We start from the raw sequence: 15,259 nt of genomic DNA, 5'->3' as shown, positions 1-15,259 counted from the left end.
ACATCTCCGTAGCCTGAGCCCCATGAACCCAAGTCAGCTGACACCAGCCAGCTGCGGGTGTTTAGGTTCAGTGTACACATACCCTAAGAAGCTGTGTCCAGCTGGTTAAATTTAGATGAGCCACAAGGATACCATGAGATGTGCATGGGGCTGAAGAAGGCCAAGAAATTGGGGGAGCACAAAAGTGGCTTAAGAGCCAGTTTGGCCTCTTAGTGGTGGCCTCATTAGTAGAAGAGTCCTGTCTCTGTGACCCAAACGAAAAGGATAGTCCTTGTTGTCTCATGAAGAATGCAAAACTTTTCATGGCCTTGAGAGGACTTAATGTGTATGTTTTTATGACGTTCTATGTTTTTATTATCTTTTCTTCATAAATGAGTGTTTTACATTGCCAATAGTGTCTTGAAATGATGACTATGTGAGACAGAGCTGGGCTCATAATTTTGAAAGGGAAGTCTATAATTGGAAGCAGCTGACATTCAACCCCTCTCTTTTATTCTTGGGTATAATTTAGCATGAAGCTGTTCCAAAAGAGCTGCAGTTAAACCCTATCTACAGGTGTCAGTCTATAATTCCAGCCGTAAGCTATAATCAGCAGAAGACTGTTGTAGACACAACTGTTTTTTCCCCTCTCTCTCTACCAGCTGAAGTGAACACTATCAATGAGAGTACTGAAATCCTTCACCTTAACCCTGCTGTCACCACGGAGTACGTTGGTGAAAACACAGAGAAGAAGATGGAGTTCTGTGACCGCTCCTGTGAAGAGCTGGGAACTATGTTCACTGAGCTCACTGGGTTGCGTATTGTTGTTAACAATTTAGTTGATAATCTTCAAAAAGTGGTAGGTATCTCTGGACTTAAGAATCAAAAGATACAAAATGTCAATTATAGAATGTTGTCTTCTCTGTCGCCCTCTGTCGCTTTGCTTAAACATCTATAAAGATGTTGGAGGAGGGGAATCCTACATTTTCAAAAGTGACTACAAATAATTTTGCGTGCCTGACTATGACGCTTTACTTAGGCTCGATTTTCAGAGGGCAGGTTTAGAACAACATTTTCTGAAAATCAGGCCTTTTAAAAATATTTCAGATATGGTAATCAAAATTCAAAGTCAAAATCACGAGTCAAATTTGGCCATATGTGTACTGTATATACATATGTCTGTATGTCCATATCTATGCATGTGTGTACATAATTTATATGTTTATATTGATGATATTCACATATTATAGCTAAGGGGCAAATGAATGCATGTGAGTTTTATCTTTCACCACTGCAGTATAATGAAGTGTGTAGTTACTTAAAGTCTTGGTTATGAAACATGTTCATACTTTCTAAATAAAGTTTTAATAATTTACTGCATCTCATGAGATTAGAATTATTTTCCCTTCTGAAGACAATGAACTACATTGGAACCCCTCCCCCACCTTTTACAGTAGATTTTATTGAGCACTAGGTAATCATGATCATAATATTAGCTGAAAGAATTGCACTCTGTGGTACAGTAACTGACTTGAGTTTTTCTTCTTGGCTAATGTACATGAATGCATAAAATTTTAAGTTTTCAATCATAAAATTAAAGTCAGGTTACTGAGCGACAGTTTCTCTGTTTTTTGATTTAAGGCACTTTAGTTATTTAATTAATTTATTTGTTTAATCTTTCAGTCTGAGGAGAACCAAATTATGTGGGAATTGATTGGGCCTAACAAAACTCTAAAGAACCAGTCGGTCTGCTGGCAGGATGGTCGTGCCTTTGCAGATAATGAAATCTGGGTTGTGGATAGCTGTACCAAATGTACCTGCGAGGTAAGACTATAGAAGGAGTCCCCCTATTTCCAAAATGGACAGTGGACTGAATCCAGCTTGGTTACTCAGTCCTGTTCCAGCATCCAACATTTATTCAGGGCTTGATTGAAATCTCACTGAAATCAATAAACAGACTCCTCATTGTCTTCAATGGCTTTTGGATTAGGACCTCATTTTCTAATGGACAATACTGCAGACTTATACTGGTAACTTGCTTGGTTTAAAAATATTTCCATTCAACAAAATATTTTTGTTTTTTAAAATTATGACAAGCAAAATCTCTTCAATATATGGGTAGAATTTTTCCTGGATACACAGATTTGTCTATATTTGAATATAAACACAAGCCAATATATTGCTTTCCTTGTATGTAGAATTCTAAAACTGTGTGCCATCAAATCACCTGCCCAGCAGTGTTTTGTGCCAATCCATCATTTATTGAAGGTGAATGCTGTCCTGTCTGCTTTCATTGTAAGTACGTAACAAAAGGAAAATCCACCTGTTGGGCAGTTTTAAAAAACCTTTTTATTTAAGGGGTGGTAAAGGAAGAGTTAGAAACCAGCTCAGCCAAAGAAAAATCATTATTTAAGCATCAGGATAATGAGGTTTAACTGCATTTTCCCTGGCTGCACATTCCAATTTCTCATTGCATATGCTTTGCTTTTCTTTCTTTTGCTTACTAACTGGTTAAAGTAGATTGCAGTGAGAGTGGATTAATGTGCCTGCCATTCCCCTATAAAATGTGTTTAGATTCTCGAGAGTAATGGGAATTTCCTGTGTTTCAGTATAATAATTGTTGGAAGGGCAAAGAGTCTCACAAATTTCTTTTCTCTTTCAGTTGTTTTGAATCTTACAATATTTTACTTATGTGGAACAGAATAACAAAAGGATTCTTCCAAGATAGCACTGCAGTTTGTGGCTTGCCTTTGTAGTGAGAATAGTTCTGGAAATATATCTTGCTCTGGGCTGGACAGGTCTATTGCAGAAAAAAATTGCAATACATTTTTTATAGTTTCAGTTTTCTGAAGTGTAATATTTATTGCATCATATTCAGGTTTCTTGCTTATTCAGATCATATACAGCACATTTTTTCATTGTGCTCTCAATCACATTTATGGTTGTGTTGTGTTCAGAGATGGGTCCAAGCCTCACATTTTGGATCTGGGTCCCAAAGTATGTGGATGTCTGGAACCAGAGATTGGGTTAGCCCATTACAGAGGTCAGTCCCAGATCTAAATTTACAAAATGTGAGGGTGTTCAGATCCAGGGATCTGAGTTGGGCCAATCTCTAACTATGTTTTCTTTTTAAATAAAGTTCTCTAACTTTTCTGTGATAGATTAAAATAAAAATCAGAACCAGAGATCTAAATAGCAAAGAATAAGTTCTAACAGAAAGACATGTGAGAACACAAATCTTATGACAAAAGGAATTCACAGTGTTAAGCAGTTTTTGCTTCTTCTGCAGCCAAAGACAGTGAAGATGGTTGGTCTCCATGGTCTGAGTGGACAGAGTGCTCAGTGACATGTGGCTCTGGAACACAGCAGAGAGGACGGTCATGTGATGTCACTAGCAACACTTGTGTAGGCCCGTCCATCCAGACAAGAACGTGTAGCCTTGGCAAATGTGACAATCGCAGTGAGTGCTGACATCTCTCTCTGCTAATTAATGTTCCCTCTGCTTCTCCCTTTCTAACCATGTAGCAAAAAGAATCCTAGCCTGGATTTCCTACGCACACTTTGATAGTCAGAACTGTATATATTGTAATACTAATTTATGCATTAGTAAACTAGTTATCAAGACATACTTTGTTCCTTTACTCCTCCATCTAATATTCCTCACCTTTATTGTCAATCTAAAATGCGTGTGTTTTGGCCAGACTAGTTTTTGCTCTGTGAAAGAAAAGATACTAACAAGGAGGGCCTCTTGCCTTGAATCAGCATATATAGAGTACTGGCTACTGTGCAGGGGCAGCTAATTGCTTGTGTGTCATTGAGCCATGATTCTCAGCACAGTCCTTAAGCACAGAAGTGTTTAGGACATGGGGGAAAAATACCCGCATTAAGTGGTTATAGAAAACTTTTGTAAAATACTAAGTGATCTTATATTTATTGTATCTACAAGTCAGACTAAAGGAACACTGGTCATGATCACTTTCAATGACTCCTGAACAACTGTTTAAGACAAGTATTTTCTTATGTTCTTACAACACATTTATTTTTAAATTATCTGTCCTCTGAACTGAGCTACTCTAACATCCCCTTCAGTCCTGTGTTGATGGTTGTGTTTCATAAGTAAGATAGGTTTTAGAGTAGCAGCCGTGTTAGTCTGTATTCACAAAAAGAAAAGGAGTACTTGTGGCACCTTAGAGACTAACAAATTTATTTGAGCTCACGAAAGTTCAAATAAATTTGTTAGTCTCTAAGGTACCACAAGTACTCCTTTTCTTTTTATAAGTAAGATGGTCTCTGATGTCTGAACCCAAATGCTGGCTTTTATAATAGATAGTAATAAAGGGTGGGACACCTATTGTAAAATGGGGAAAACTCTGTTGCAGGGCTAGGTTCATAAGTGAATTGCTATTATGCCCCCAGATGGGACAAGCACTTCCTTATGTTGTGTGGTGTTTTTTTTCTCTGTCAGTACGTCAAGATGGTGGCTGGAGTCACTGGTCTCCTTGGTCTTCCTGTTCTGTGACCTGTGGAATAGGCAACATCACTCGCATCCGTCTCTGCAATTCCCCCATCCCACAGATGGGTGGGAAAATTTGTAAAGGAAGTGGCCGTGAAACAAAAGAATGTGAAGGAGTCCCATGTCCAGGTAAGTTTGAGGGCTTAAACCCAAACTGAAAGTAAAATAGAACTACATTATGTCTTTCAAGAAGGCAGGCTCTAAATCAGGGGTTCTTAACCTTTTTCTTTCTGAAGCCTCCCAGCATGCTATAAAAACGACATGGCCCACCTGTACCACAACAACTGTTTTTCTGCATATAAAACCAGGGCTGGTGTTAGGGGGTAGCAGGCAGGCTGGGGCCCCACGCCATAGGGACCCACATGAAGTACATTTTTCAGGCTGCGGCTTCAGCCCCACATGGTGGAGCTTAGGGCCTCGGGCTTCAGCCCCATGCAGTGGGACTTTGGCTTTCTACCCTGGGCCCCAGTGAGTCTAATGTTAGCCCTGCTTGGTAATTCCCTGAAACCTGCTCACAGCTGAGAACCACTGCTCTAAATTATAATGATAGTGATACAGGATCTAACATGTAGCTTTAGAGATGGACTAGTATAAGCCTATGGTATGTGGTCACTTGGCTCTGTTCCTTTCCTTTGATTTTTGGGACTGTGGCATTGAATTCAGAAAAGAAAGTTCAGAAGCAGTGTGGTCTTGTGGGTTGATTGGGGCATTGAAATCAGACATCCAGGGTTCTACTTGTGCCCTTGCCACTGACTCACTATGTAACCTTTTGCAAGTCACATTGCCTCTTGGTGCCTTGGTTTACTTATTATCATGCTTACCTAGCTCACAGGGGTGTTTTAAGAAGAGATAGGTGACAATGGTGTAGTCCAAGCTTCTTTAATTGTTCTTTAATTGTTATTTGGGTTTAAAAAATTAGAGTTTGGGAATCTTTCCTTCCTGTAACTTAAAGACATATTTTCCAAGGATAATTCAAATGTACAATAACAAACAGATAAATATGTTTTCTATCTAAAGGGAAACCTGTGCTATGTATTAGGAATGGAAGTAGAATCCCCCTAAGGCTGGCATAATTATATGCCCTATATATAGAATACACATATAATTTATATTTAAAAAAAATTCTTTCTCCTCCATTGCTTTCTTTTCTCAGAGTCAGTTTAGATTTGTTTTTCATTCTGCCCACTTCTTGCTCAATTTCATCCTATTTTTTACAGTTTTTTCTCTCTCTCTCTTTCTCTGTTCACAGTCTCTCCAGTCTATCATGGAATGTGAACCCAAGTATATTTAAGTGAAAGTTGAACTTCTGAATCCACTGTATATTTGCATGGATTAAAAAACAGGCAAAATGAATTTACTCATCTCTACCTGTGAGGCCAAATTACTATAAGTGTCAGGTGTTTTTTATTTATTGAGAGCCATCAGGATGCTTGGTGATGTACAAAGCATATGGGAACACACAGTCTCTATTCTGGGAAGTTAGGTCCTGATTCTGTTCTTATACTAATGTAATTCTGGAATAACTATACTGAAATCAGCAAAGTTGCACTAGCATAAAATGTGCATGAAATCAAAATCAGACCATTATAGCCTGAGTTAGCTAGGTGGTGCAGTATGGAATAGGAAATGAGAGGGAAATCTGCAGGTGGTGTATATGTCACTTTATTTTAAACATGTCATGTAAGTTAGCAGACTTACTTTCAGGTTTTGATAGAAGTAGTTTCCTTAAGAAGGGATTTGAATGTAAAAAATTGAGGTCATTTGCTATCTATAGAAGGAGATCCCAAAATGCAGTTAATTGCACTGAGCTGTATCTTCATCACCAAATGCAAACAAAAGATTTTCAGCACCAAGTGCAAGCTGAGGGTTTTTGCAGCTGTAAATTCTGATTAGAAACAGCTGGTTCAGAATTGGGTACTAACAAAATGACTTCTCAGGTCACCTTTATCATGAAAGAAGTCACAGAGCTCAGAGTTGGCATGCAGGTCGTATGTTTGGTGTTCTCCAGTGCCATGTTTCCATAATAGGAGTTGTTTTAATAGCAATCTCATCAGTGAACTTTGAAAATCCAGATGCATCAGCCAACCTAAACTGCTTCTGATCACTTTAATTGGAAATATACCATATGAAAAGGCATTGCATGCTGATATGAGTTGTCAACAATGACTAAAATGGCTGAAAAATCCATGTGTTTTTCTGGAAATATTGTAACCTCAGTTTTCAGTTGTCCAGTTTCATTTCGTCCTCTGGGTACAGTTACAAACTGTTTATAGTCAGAGATCTGAAGGAGGAGTTACCTTTGCAGTACTGAATGTTGTCTACAGTATGTTGCTCGTACTAATTTTCCCCTTTGTCCTGCATGTTTCAGTTAATGGCAGATGGGGTCCCTGGTCTCCATGGTCCACATGCTCTGTCACCTGTGGAGGAGGGATCCGTGAGAGGTCTCGTCTCTGTAACAGCCCAGAGCCACAGTATGGAGGAAAGAAATGTGTGGGAGATGTCAAGCAACATGATATATGCAACAAGAATGATTGCCCAATTGGTGTGTATGCACTGAGTGACCAGCAGTGAGCTATGTAGCTTGCAAACTTTGTTATTTCTAGTTATTTACCTCCTGTCACATGGATAGCAACACTAATTGATACTAGAGAGTCTACATGTATGAAATACACTAATTCAGTCCCTGTGTCAGAAAAGCACTTACATAAATTCTTATGTCTAATTCACTTCAGTGAAACTTTTTGCATGTGCTGAATGTTAAGTGTTATTTGGAATAAGAAGCTTTCCTGCATCAGGGTCTCAATGTATTATTAATATAGTCAACTGTTTGTAGCTGTCCACGAACCAAAAGGGAAATGCTTTCATATATAGTTGAAAATTCAAATATTTTAATTGTCAGCATTCCATCATTTTTATCTAGATCTATTTCAATGAATGGAGAATATTTTTCTTTAATAAGGGTTACGGTTCTTTACTTTCTGCACTATTAACCTTCTTTACATTTTTGCTTGTGTTTTGACAGATGGGTGCTTGTCAAATCCTTGCTTTCCTGGAGCAGAATGCAACAGTTACCCTGATGGATCTTGGTCATGTGGCCCATGTCCGGTTGGGTATCTTGGAAATGGAACAGTGTGTGAGGATCTTGATGAGGTATGTGTTGTTTCAGTTGTCAATCAACACGAAACATTTCCTTGAGGCTATTTATAAAGATTGTATGGTGATTATACAACAGGCTAACTTGGTTCTTTCATTTTGCTTCTTTGTTTCTCCATAGTGTATAGCTGTGCCAGACGTTTGTTTTAAGGTGAATCAGGTCCATCGCTGTGTGAACGCAAATCCAGGGTTCCACTGCCTACCCTGCCCACCACGCTATAAAGGAAATCAGCCTTTTGGGGTGGGCCTGGAGGCTGCCAAGACAGAAAAGCAAGTAAGTGATGTTGAAGAGGGATCAGTGGTTAGGAATGTGATGGAAACAGAAACCTATCTAAGCGTTCTCCGTAAAAAAGAAATTGTGAAAGAATATTTAATAGATTTGGGCAACAAACAAATATAGCCTCAAATAGCTAAGTGACAGATTTTCAAATGTATTTAAGCAGCTACAGATATAGATGGACACCTAGTGGGATTTTCACAAGCTCGTAGGTGACTAACTCTCGTTGAAATCAATGGGAGTTAGATGCTAAGTGCTTTTGAAAAATCACACTAGGCATCTGTCTGTTCCGTAGGTGCCTAAAATCCCTTTAAAAATATGGTCCTAAATGTGAATGCAACTTTTCTATTAATATGATGATGCATTGGGCCTGATTATCCACTGCTCGTCACCTTGTGTAGTCATTTCTACCTGCGCAAAATGAGTGTAAAATGCTACAAGACCAGAATGGTAGCCTTTTACAGCCAGAGTTTACAATCCCTTTTCACAAGTGTAAAAGACTACATAAGATGCAATGCAGTGGAGAGCTAGGATGATTATCTTGATAAATGCACCAAAGTAAGTCATCAAACATCTGTCTGAAGATCTCACTTTCTAAATATCAGTAGGTCAAGATGTATGTGTGTGGGGAGGGGTGGGGGAAAGGAGAGGAAATGACAGAGGAATGTTATCTCATAGAAAATTAAGGAAACTTCTTAAAAACAGCTGCCATGAGACTTCATCAGTCTCTTCTTTTTGAGCCATGCTGTAGTTAGCTCAACATGTGAAGTCTAAATGTACAACACCCTGTTAAAATTAAGCCACTCAAACTTTACCAGGAAAAACAAAAGAAATAAGAGGAAAGTGATAGCGCACTTGCTGAGAGGATATTAAAATCAATTTGTTTGTCTCTCTGGCTTAAGAAAAAAATGACTACTCACCATCTGGTAGACTTAGAATATTATATCCTGACAACCAGTACTTGAAAGGAAATGGTCATGTGCAGTCTTTCCTGTCCATGATGAGAATTAATGGCTCCTAGGGGAATGCAGATGTAATTCCAAAAAACCGCAAACAAAATGTTTCAATTTATTTATTGAGTAATGTCCGTTTTTACCTGTGGGTTTTATGCTTTTTTTAAATGACCAAAGAAAAAGTATGGCTTAGGTTCTTTTTTTAAAAAAAGTTGGTCTAACTTGAGACATCTAAATAACTGGCCTGGGTTTGGAAACGTACTAAGGACCTAGAAGCTCCTGCTGATGTCATTAAATTTGAATGAGGACGATCTGTTCTTGTAGGTGTGTGAACCTGAAAATCCATGCCTAGATATGACACACAGCTGCCACAAATCTGCAGAGTGCATCTACCTCGGCCATTTCAGTGACCCTATGTACAAGTGTGAATGTAGAACAGGATATGCTGGTGATGGACGCATCTGTGGTGAAGATTCTGACCTGGATGGTTGGCCCAATAGCAACCTGGTCTGTGCTGCCAATGCTACTTACCATTGCATGAAGGTAAGCAAGAAGTGGCAATAAAAAGTCATTATGTTGCAACCAATTTTCTTTTTTTTAATAGCTAAGGATACTACTTTTCATTATAAAACTCGTGATGGTTTCTATGCAGACTTAAACTGTTAAGGTATCCAGTCTTTCTATGAGATAGTATAGAATGTATATTCACTTACACCTTAATGGAATCCTGTGTTTCACTGGCACACAATGATCCTGTTCTGTAAAACACTTCATAGGAAAAAGAGGGATCACTCCTGGATCACTGCTTCTCCCAAACTGTCAGTCCCATCCCCTTTGTAGCAGAATTCTTTTTCTGTTCTGGGAGGTCTTCTGGGGACCACTAGAAAGAGTTCTATGGACCATCATTTGAGAATCACTCAAGCATTATTTGCATGAAAATCTCTTCTCTAAAGAGTTATCTAAGAAGACTGAAACTATGCAGTCACCACAATTCAGCAGGAGCTTGTGTATTGGTAGCCAAATATTAATAATGTTCTAAAACAGAATGCAGATTCTGTGGGTTATTATGCCAGAAGTGCGCAGCCCCATGCAACTCCATCCCCACTTGTGATCTGGCACACCTCACTCAACAACAAAGGAGACAATAGGATTACAATTCTCTGGTATTGCTGACTGAAGGGCAGATGGAGCAGGGCTGCTGAGATAGTAGAGAAAGAGTAGATGGTAGTTAGGATAGGTGTGTCTGGGACCATGGGTGAACTTGGCCTCAGCTCAGGAAGCATGTACTCAACTTTAAGCACTTGAGCAGTCCCACTGAAATCACTGCACTATTGACATGCTTACAGTTAGGCACGTGCTTAAGCACTTTGCTGAGTTAGTCTTCATGCAAGAACATTGGCTGCATAGGCCTACAGATGGCACTGTTTTCTTTTGATTGCTCTTTTTCAGTTCTAAGTGTGACCTTCTTAGATTTCTGTTTCCGCCCCATATTAAAAAACTATAGGTCCTTAATTTACTTGAGAATGCAACCAACCTGTCCTGGCATCCTCTTCTAGCACTCTGACAGTGGCCACAAAACCAAAAAAACCTTGTCAAGTTCTGAACTAACGTAATGGGTAAACAATGAGTAACTTTACACAGAGACTAACAGTGTTTGAGCTAAGAGTGTTAAATGGGGCAAAAAGTCAATTGAAGTCAATGGCATTACACCAGGAATGAATTTGGGCCAATGCCTTATTAACAGAAAGGGTGCATTAGATAGACCCTTGCTGAACACTAGTCTCAGATGCTGAACTTTCTCACGCTGCCTGCTGTCAGCTCATTGTAGATCTGGCCAACTCAGCATTTGCAGTTCATATATTCTTTTTGGCTCCTGTCATCAGGACATGCAACATGTTGACTCAAGATGCAACACAAAAGATCTGCTTTCATTAAGAACATAACATGTTGAACACATTTAGAGGAGACTGTTCCCAAAGGTTCAGTCTTGTCTTTCTGTAAGACATACATTAATTTTATAGAAACAAATGTCTGATTAAAAAAGGTCTATTTGAAAAACAGAAAATATTCTCAGGCGGTAGCACTCATTAGAAATTATTCTAGTTTAGTAATTTTCTAAAAAAAAAAAAAAAGATATCCTTTCCCTAACCTGTGAAAGCAATTGAAAAATAACTTATTGTCTAAATAAAATCAATATTTTGAATTTAAATGTACTTTTAGTTCTCTCAAAGTTTTCATATATAGACATTTTTTTCCTCCAGAATTCCTGTACTGAAAAATGAAACATTAGCCTAAATATGATACTTTGGAGGCTAAGATTGGGTCAAGCATTCTGTATATACAAAAGAAGGAGTCCTAAAAGTTTGAAGGTTCATTTTGATGTTGATAATCATCCAAAAACTATAATGCTTTTTCCTCAGCTTATCTAGATGAACCGAATCTCTTGAGCTTGAAAATTTGGGCTGGAAATCTCATGAGAATAGATCTTTCCCGGAGATTTCAACATTTTCTTTGCTGATCCTGGACACAAATATATGTGCTATAAGAACAATATTTCTGCAGGGCTTTGGCATGTCCAGTTTTGGTTTCAAGCAAAAGTGGAAAGGTGAAAATAAGTGAAAACAGCAATGAGAACAATTTATAACCCCAGAAAATGTTTTGGGATAGGAAATAGACAATGATTTGAGTGGCTTTTTACATTTTCACCCATTCTTTATCCCAAGGCAGAATGATGACCCAAGGTAAGGCATAAATTTGTAACAGTGAGAGTAATTAACCATTGGGACAATTTACTAAGGATCATGGTGGATTCTCCATCACTGACAATTAGATGTTTTTCTAAAAGATCTGCTCTAGGAATTATTTTGGGGAAGTTCTATGGCCTGTGTTATATAGGAGGTCTGACTAGATCATCGCAATAGTCCCTTCTGGCCTTGGAATCTATGACTCTATTTCTCCACTAACTATAGTATTTTAAAAGAAAATGGCAATTAAAATGTTGGATCATTGTTTCACTTTTTTATTTTTATATTTATATTTCCAATTTAGAAAGCCCACGTAGTTATTGTAAGAGATATTAGGTCCTTCAGTTGCAAAATCCTGCTCTTTTTTGCACCATTGTGATGCCACTGGGGTACATTCATGCAACCCCCGTGAATTAAATAGGATTCTATGAGTGTAAATGAGAGCAGAATTTGCCTCCATGTGTTAATCAGAGTAATTGCTTTCTTGAACCGGGGTTTTTGAAAATCTGTACTTATTTTTTTCCCCAATCCAGAAAACTGTTCACTTGGAATAATCACCCTTTCCTCAGTTCTGATCTTCAATGAGAAATAAAAAAGGATACATTTGTCTTTTATTTTCAAAAGTCTTGGAAATCTAACAGTGCAAAGGGACACACACGTCTCAAAACTACAACCCCATGTCTATGTCTTTGTTGCATTAACTTTCCGTATGACAGATTACATCTGAAGATCATCCTTTTAGCTTTCATCTTCAGTCTTCTGGTTAAAGGCAGCCAAAGCCAGCCACGTTACATTGCAATCTTCAAAGTTCCTTCATGAACTGCCCATAAGGAGCTGACACTGTGTGTGTGTTTGTGTGTTTTCCCTGTCAGATACTCTCAGTTAAAATACACTCCAAATATTCCTTCTAACAGAAGGAAGTTGTGGAATGTAATTTGCAACTTCATTTAATTTATTTTACAGCATGAATACTGGATGAACTAGTATTTTTGGCAACAAACACAAAGTCTTTAAAACATACTTGTGACAGATTTTCTCAGCTATGTGTTTTATAGGCTCTTGTGGGCTATATAGCCTTCAAGCCCATGTTACGAGCCTGTGACATAACATAAAAATAATGTACTGATTTTTCTGGACAGGATAACTGCCCCCATCTGCCTAATTCTGGACAGGAAGACTTTGATAAGGATGGCAAAGGTGATGCCTGTGATGAAGATGATGACAATGATGGGGTAGAGGATGACAAAGTATGAGATTTTATTTAATGATTGGGTTTTTTTTTTAAAAAAAAAGTCTTTTTTTCATTTTAATGCATATGATGGGGTGGGGTGGGGTGGGGGGTCCCTGTCCAGTGTGGGGTGAGTGCACCCTGTCTCTCAAGCTGCCTTCTGCCTCTAGGCCTCAGAGTTTAAGTCTACCAATTAGCTCTTTGCTGTAGGGTTGTGCAGCCTAGGAGTCAGGGTCTACAGAAGTCCCGACTGCCTGGGCTGTAAGACCTAGTTGCCAGAGTCCCTAGCAATACCCTGGCTCCCAGGGCAGTGATGCCTAGTGGCCAGAGTCCCTAGTAACACCCTGACCCTCGGGGAAGTGAGACCTAAAGGCCAGAATCAATAGGGTTGGGCCCAGGGGGGTAGCGGCCACGGTAGTGGCTCCACCGGGTCTCAGCCCAAGGCCCTGGTAGCGAGGTGTAGGCTCGCCACTTAGTCAGTAGGAATCCACCCAAAACATGCTGACTGCTTTAGGGACAATGACTAGTTCCCCCCCGGGCTAAGTCCTACTCTGACTCAGGCCGTCCTGGTCTGGCCTGGGCTGGGCTGGAGCCTGCAGCCTGCAACTTGCATCCTTCATCTCTGGCAGCTAGCCCAGACTGAGCTGGGCTGCTCCCTCTTATAATGGTGCTACACCTTGAGCATGCCCAGTTGGGACATGGGGGTGTGGCTTCTCAGCCCACAGTCAGGAATTAACCCTTCCCTATCCAGTGAGGGGTGAGTGCACCCCATAACACTCTCTTACAAGAAATAATTAAGGGCTGTGTGGATCAGATCCTCAGTTGCTTTAGGGCAGCTTTGAACTGTCCTGTCTTCTCTCAATTACTCTTGGGGGGGGTACAGCCTGGTGCAGAGCAGAGTAGGATTGCAGGAGCGCAAAGAGGACCTAATGCCCCATTTAAGCCTTCACCCTATCCTGTGCTGTGCTGAGTGCTCTGTGGCATAATCTTAGGGTTTTGGTATATTGACTAGAGCAGGAGCTGGTCCTCTGATTTAAATAAAAAATGGCATTTGATTGCTCTGTCTGCACTGGGGAGAATGTAACAACCAAAGGGAAAAATGAGGTATAGTTTGCTGTGTGCCTTCATGTTCTGGATCTGTATTTGGAAACTTTAAAAAAAAAGTTTAACAAGCATTTGATCAATAACATTTATTTTGCATGTGCAGTTACAGAAATTATTGCCATCAGTTACATTGTCCAGTTAGGTGACACTGAAGTGAGTATTCTTCTCTTTCTCAGGCACATTTATTTTTTTTTTGTTACCATATGGCAGTATTTGATAAAATAGGACATATTCTGCCTTTCCTTTATATCTTTTCCTAGAACATCCAAAATAGTGAAGTCTGGCTGTTGCATTAAGACTGTAATTTGTCTTCATGGAAAATGCTTGCACAACAACAAAATAGTGCAAAATATTCTCCAGTGACTTGTCTTAAGGTTCTGTGAGATCTAGTCTCCTCTCTACACATGTACGTTGGGCCTGATCTTCCACTGCCTTGCACATTAGGTAGTCATTTACATTTGTACAAAATGGGTGTAATATGCCTACCAATCTGCCGTAATACTTTGCACCCGCTTCACAGAGGTGTAAATAACTACACAAGGGAAAGGGCTAAGCTCATCCGTGGAAGGTACACTTGTACATCAATTTATGTATCTTCGTTTCATTTTCACTTTTATTTCTGCCTAAGTGGAATACAAGGGATGGGAGGGTGGGGAAATACTTCTTGATACATGAAATAATGTCTCAGACCAAGCTGTGATTTATATTCTTAAATCCTTTGCTTCTGCTCGCTAGGACAATTGCCCTCTTCTGTTCAACCCCCGGCAGTTTGATTATGACAAGGATGAAGTTGGTGACCGCTGTGATAATTGCCCGTATGTGCACAACCCTGCTCAGATTGACACTGATAACAATGGAGAGGGTGACTCATGTGCTGTAGATATTGATGGTGATGGTATGTTCTTATTCAATACACCGGACAGCAACTGGTTCAGAATTAGTTTCTATTCCAGACCTAATACTTTGCCTTATGGTCAAATGGGTGGGCTGGTTGCATTTGGATGTAAGATAAAATCAGTTCCATCTTATATTTTGCAGTCAGAAATATAGGGAAAAAATGGGAAGACCAAGGTCCACCAATCCCCAAGCTCTGCATTGAACACAGGACATTGATTATAGACTCATAAGACTTTAAGAACCAAAGGACCATCATGATCCTCTTGTCTGATCTCCTGCACATTGCAGGCCACAGGACCTCACCCACCTTTCCTGTAATAGGCCCATAACCTCAGCTGGTGTTGCTGAAGTCCTCAGATCTTATGTGAAAATAATGTGAAATGTACTCACATGAATGTAATAGATCATCCC

The 15,259-nt window shown here is 39.4% G+C and overlaps 1 protein-coding gene across 1 annotated transcript in view; it reads left to right on the top strand.

Annotated features, from left to right (window-relative positions):
- Positions 1-15,259, top strand: part of THBS2 (thrombospondin 2) — a 46,617-nt gene that overhangs the window by 15,982 nt on the left and 15,376 nt on the right. Inside the window, exons 5-15 of the mRNA XM_038397614.2 lie at positions 642-838; positions 1,663-1,803; positions 2,178-2,274; positions 3,269-3,439; positions 4,445-4,621; positions 6,861-7,034; positions 7,515-7,642; positions 7,767-7,919; positions 9,200-9,418; positions 12,759-12,866; positions 14,687-14,846. Of these exons, the coding sequence (XP_038253542.1) occupies positions 642-838; positions 1,663-1,803; positions 2,178-2,274; positions 3,269-3,439; positions 4,445-4,621; positions 6,861-7,034; positions 7,515-7,642; positions 7,767-7,919; positions 9,200-9,418; positions 12,759-12,866; positions 14,687-14,846 (1,725 nt within the window). The remainder of the gene's footprint in view (positions 1-641; positions 839-1,662; positions 1,804-2,177; positions 2,275-3,268; positions 3,440-4,444; positions 4,622-6,860; positions 7,035-7,514; positions 7,643-7,766; positions 7,920-9,199; positions 9,419-12,758; positions 12,867-14,686; positions 14,847-15,259) is intronic.

This window comes from Dermochelys coriacea, chromosome 3, assembly GCF_009764565.3.
Source record: "Dermochelys coriacea isolate rDerCor1 chromosome 3, rDerCor1.pri.v4, whole genome shotgun sequence".
Classification (NCBI taxonomy): domain Eukaryota; kingdom Metazoa; phylum Chordata; order Testudines; family Dermochelyidae; genus Dermochelys; species Dermochelys coriacea.
This window is presented reverse-complemented; position numbering and strand designations above follow the sequence as displayed.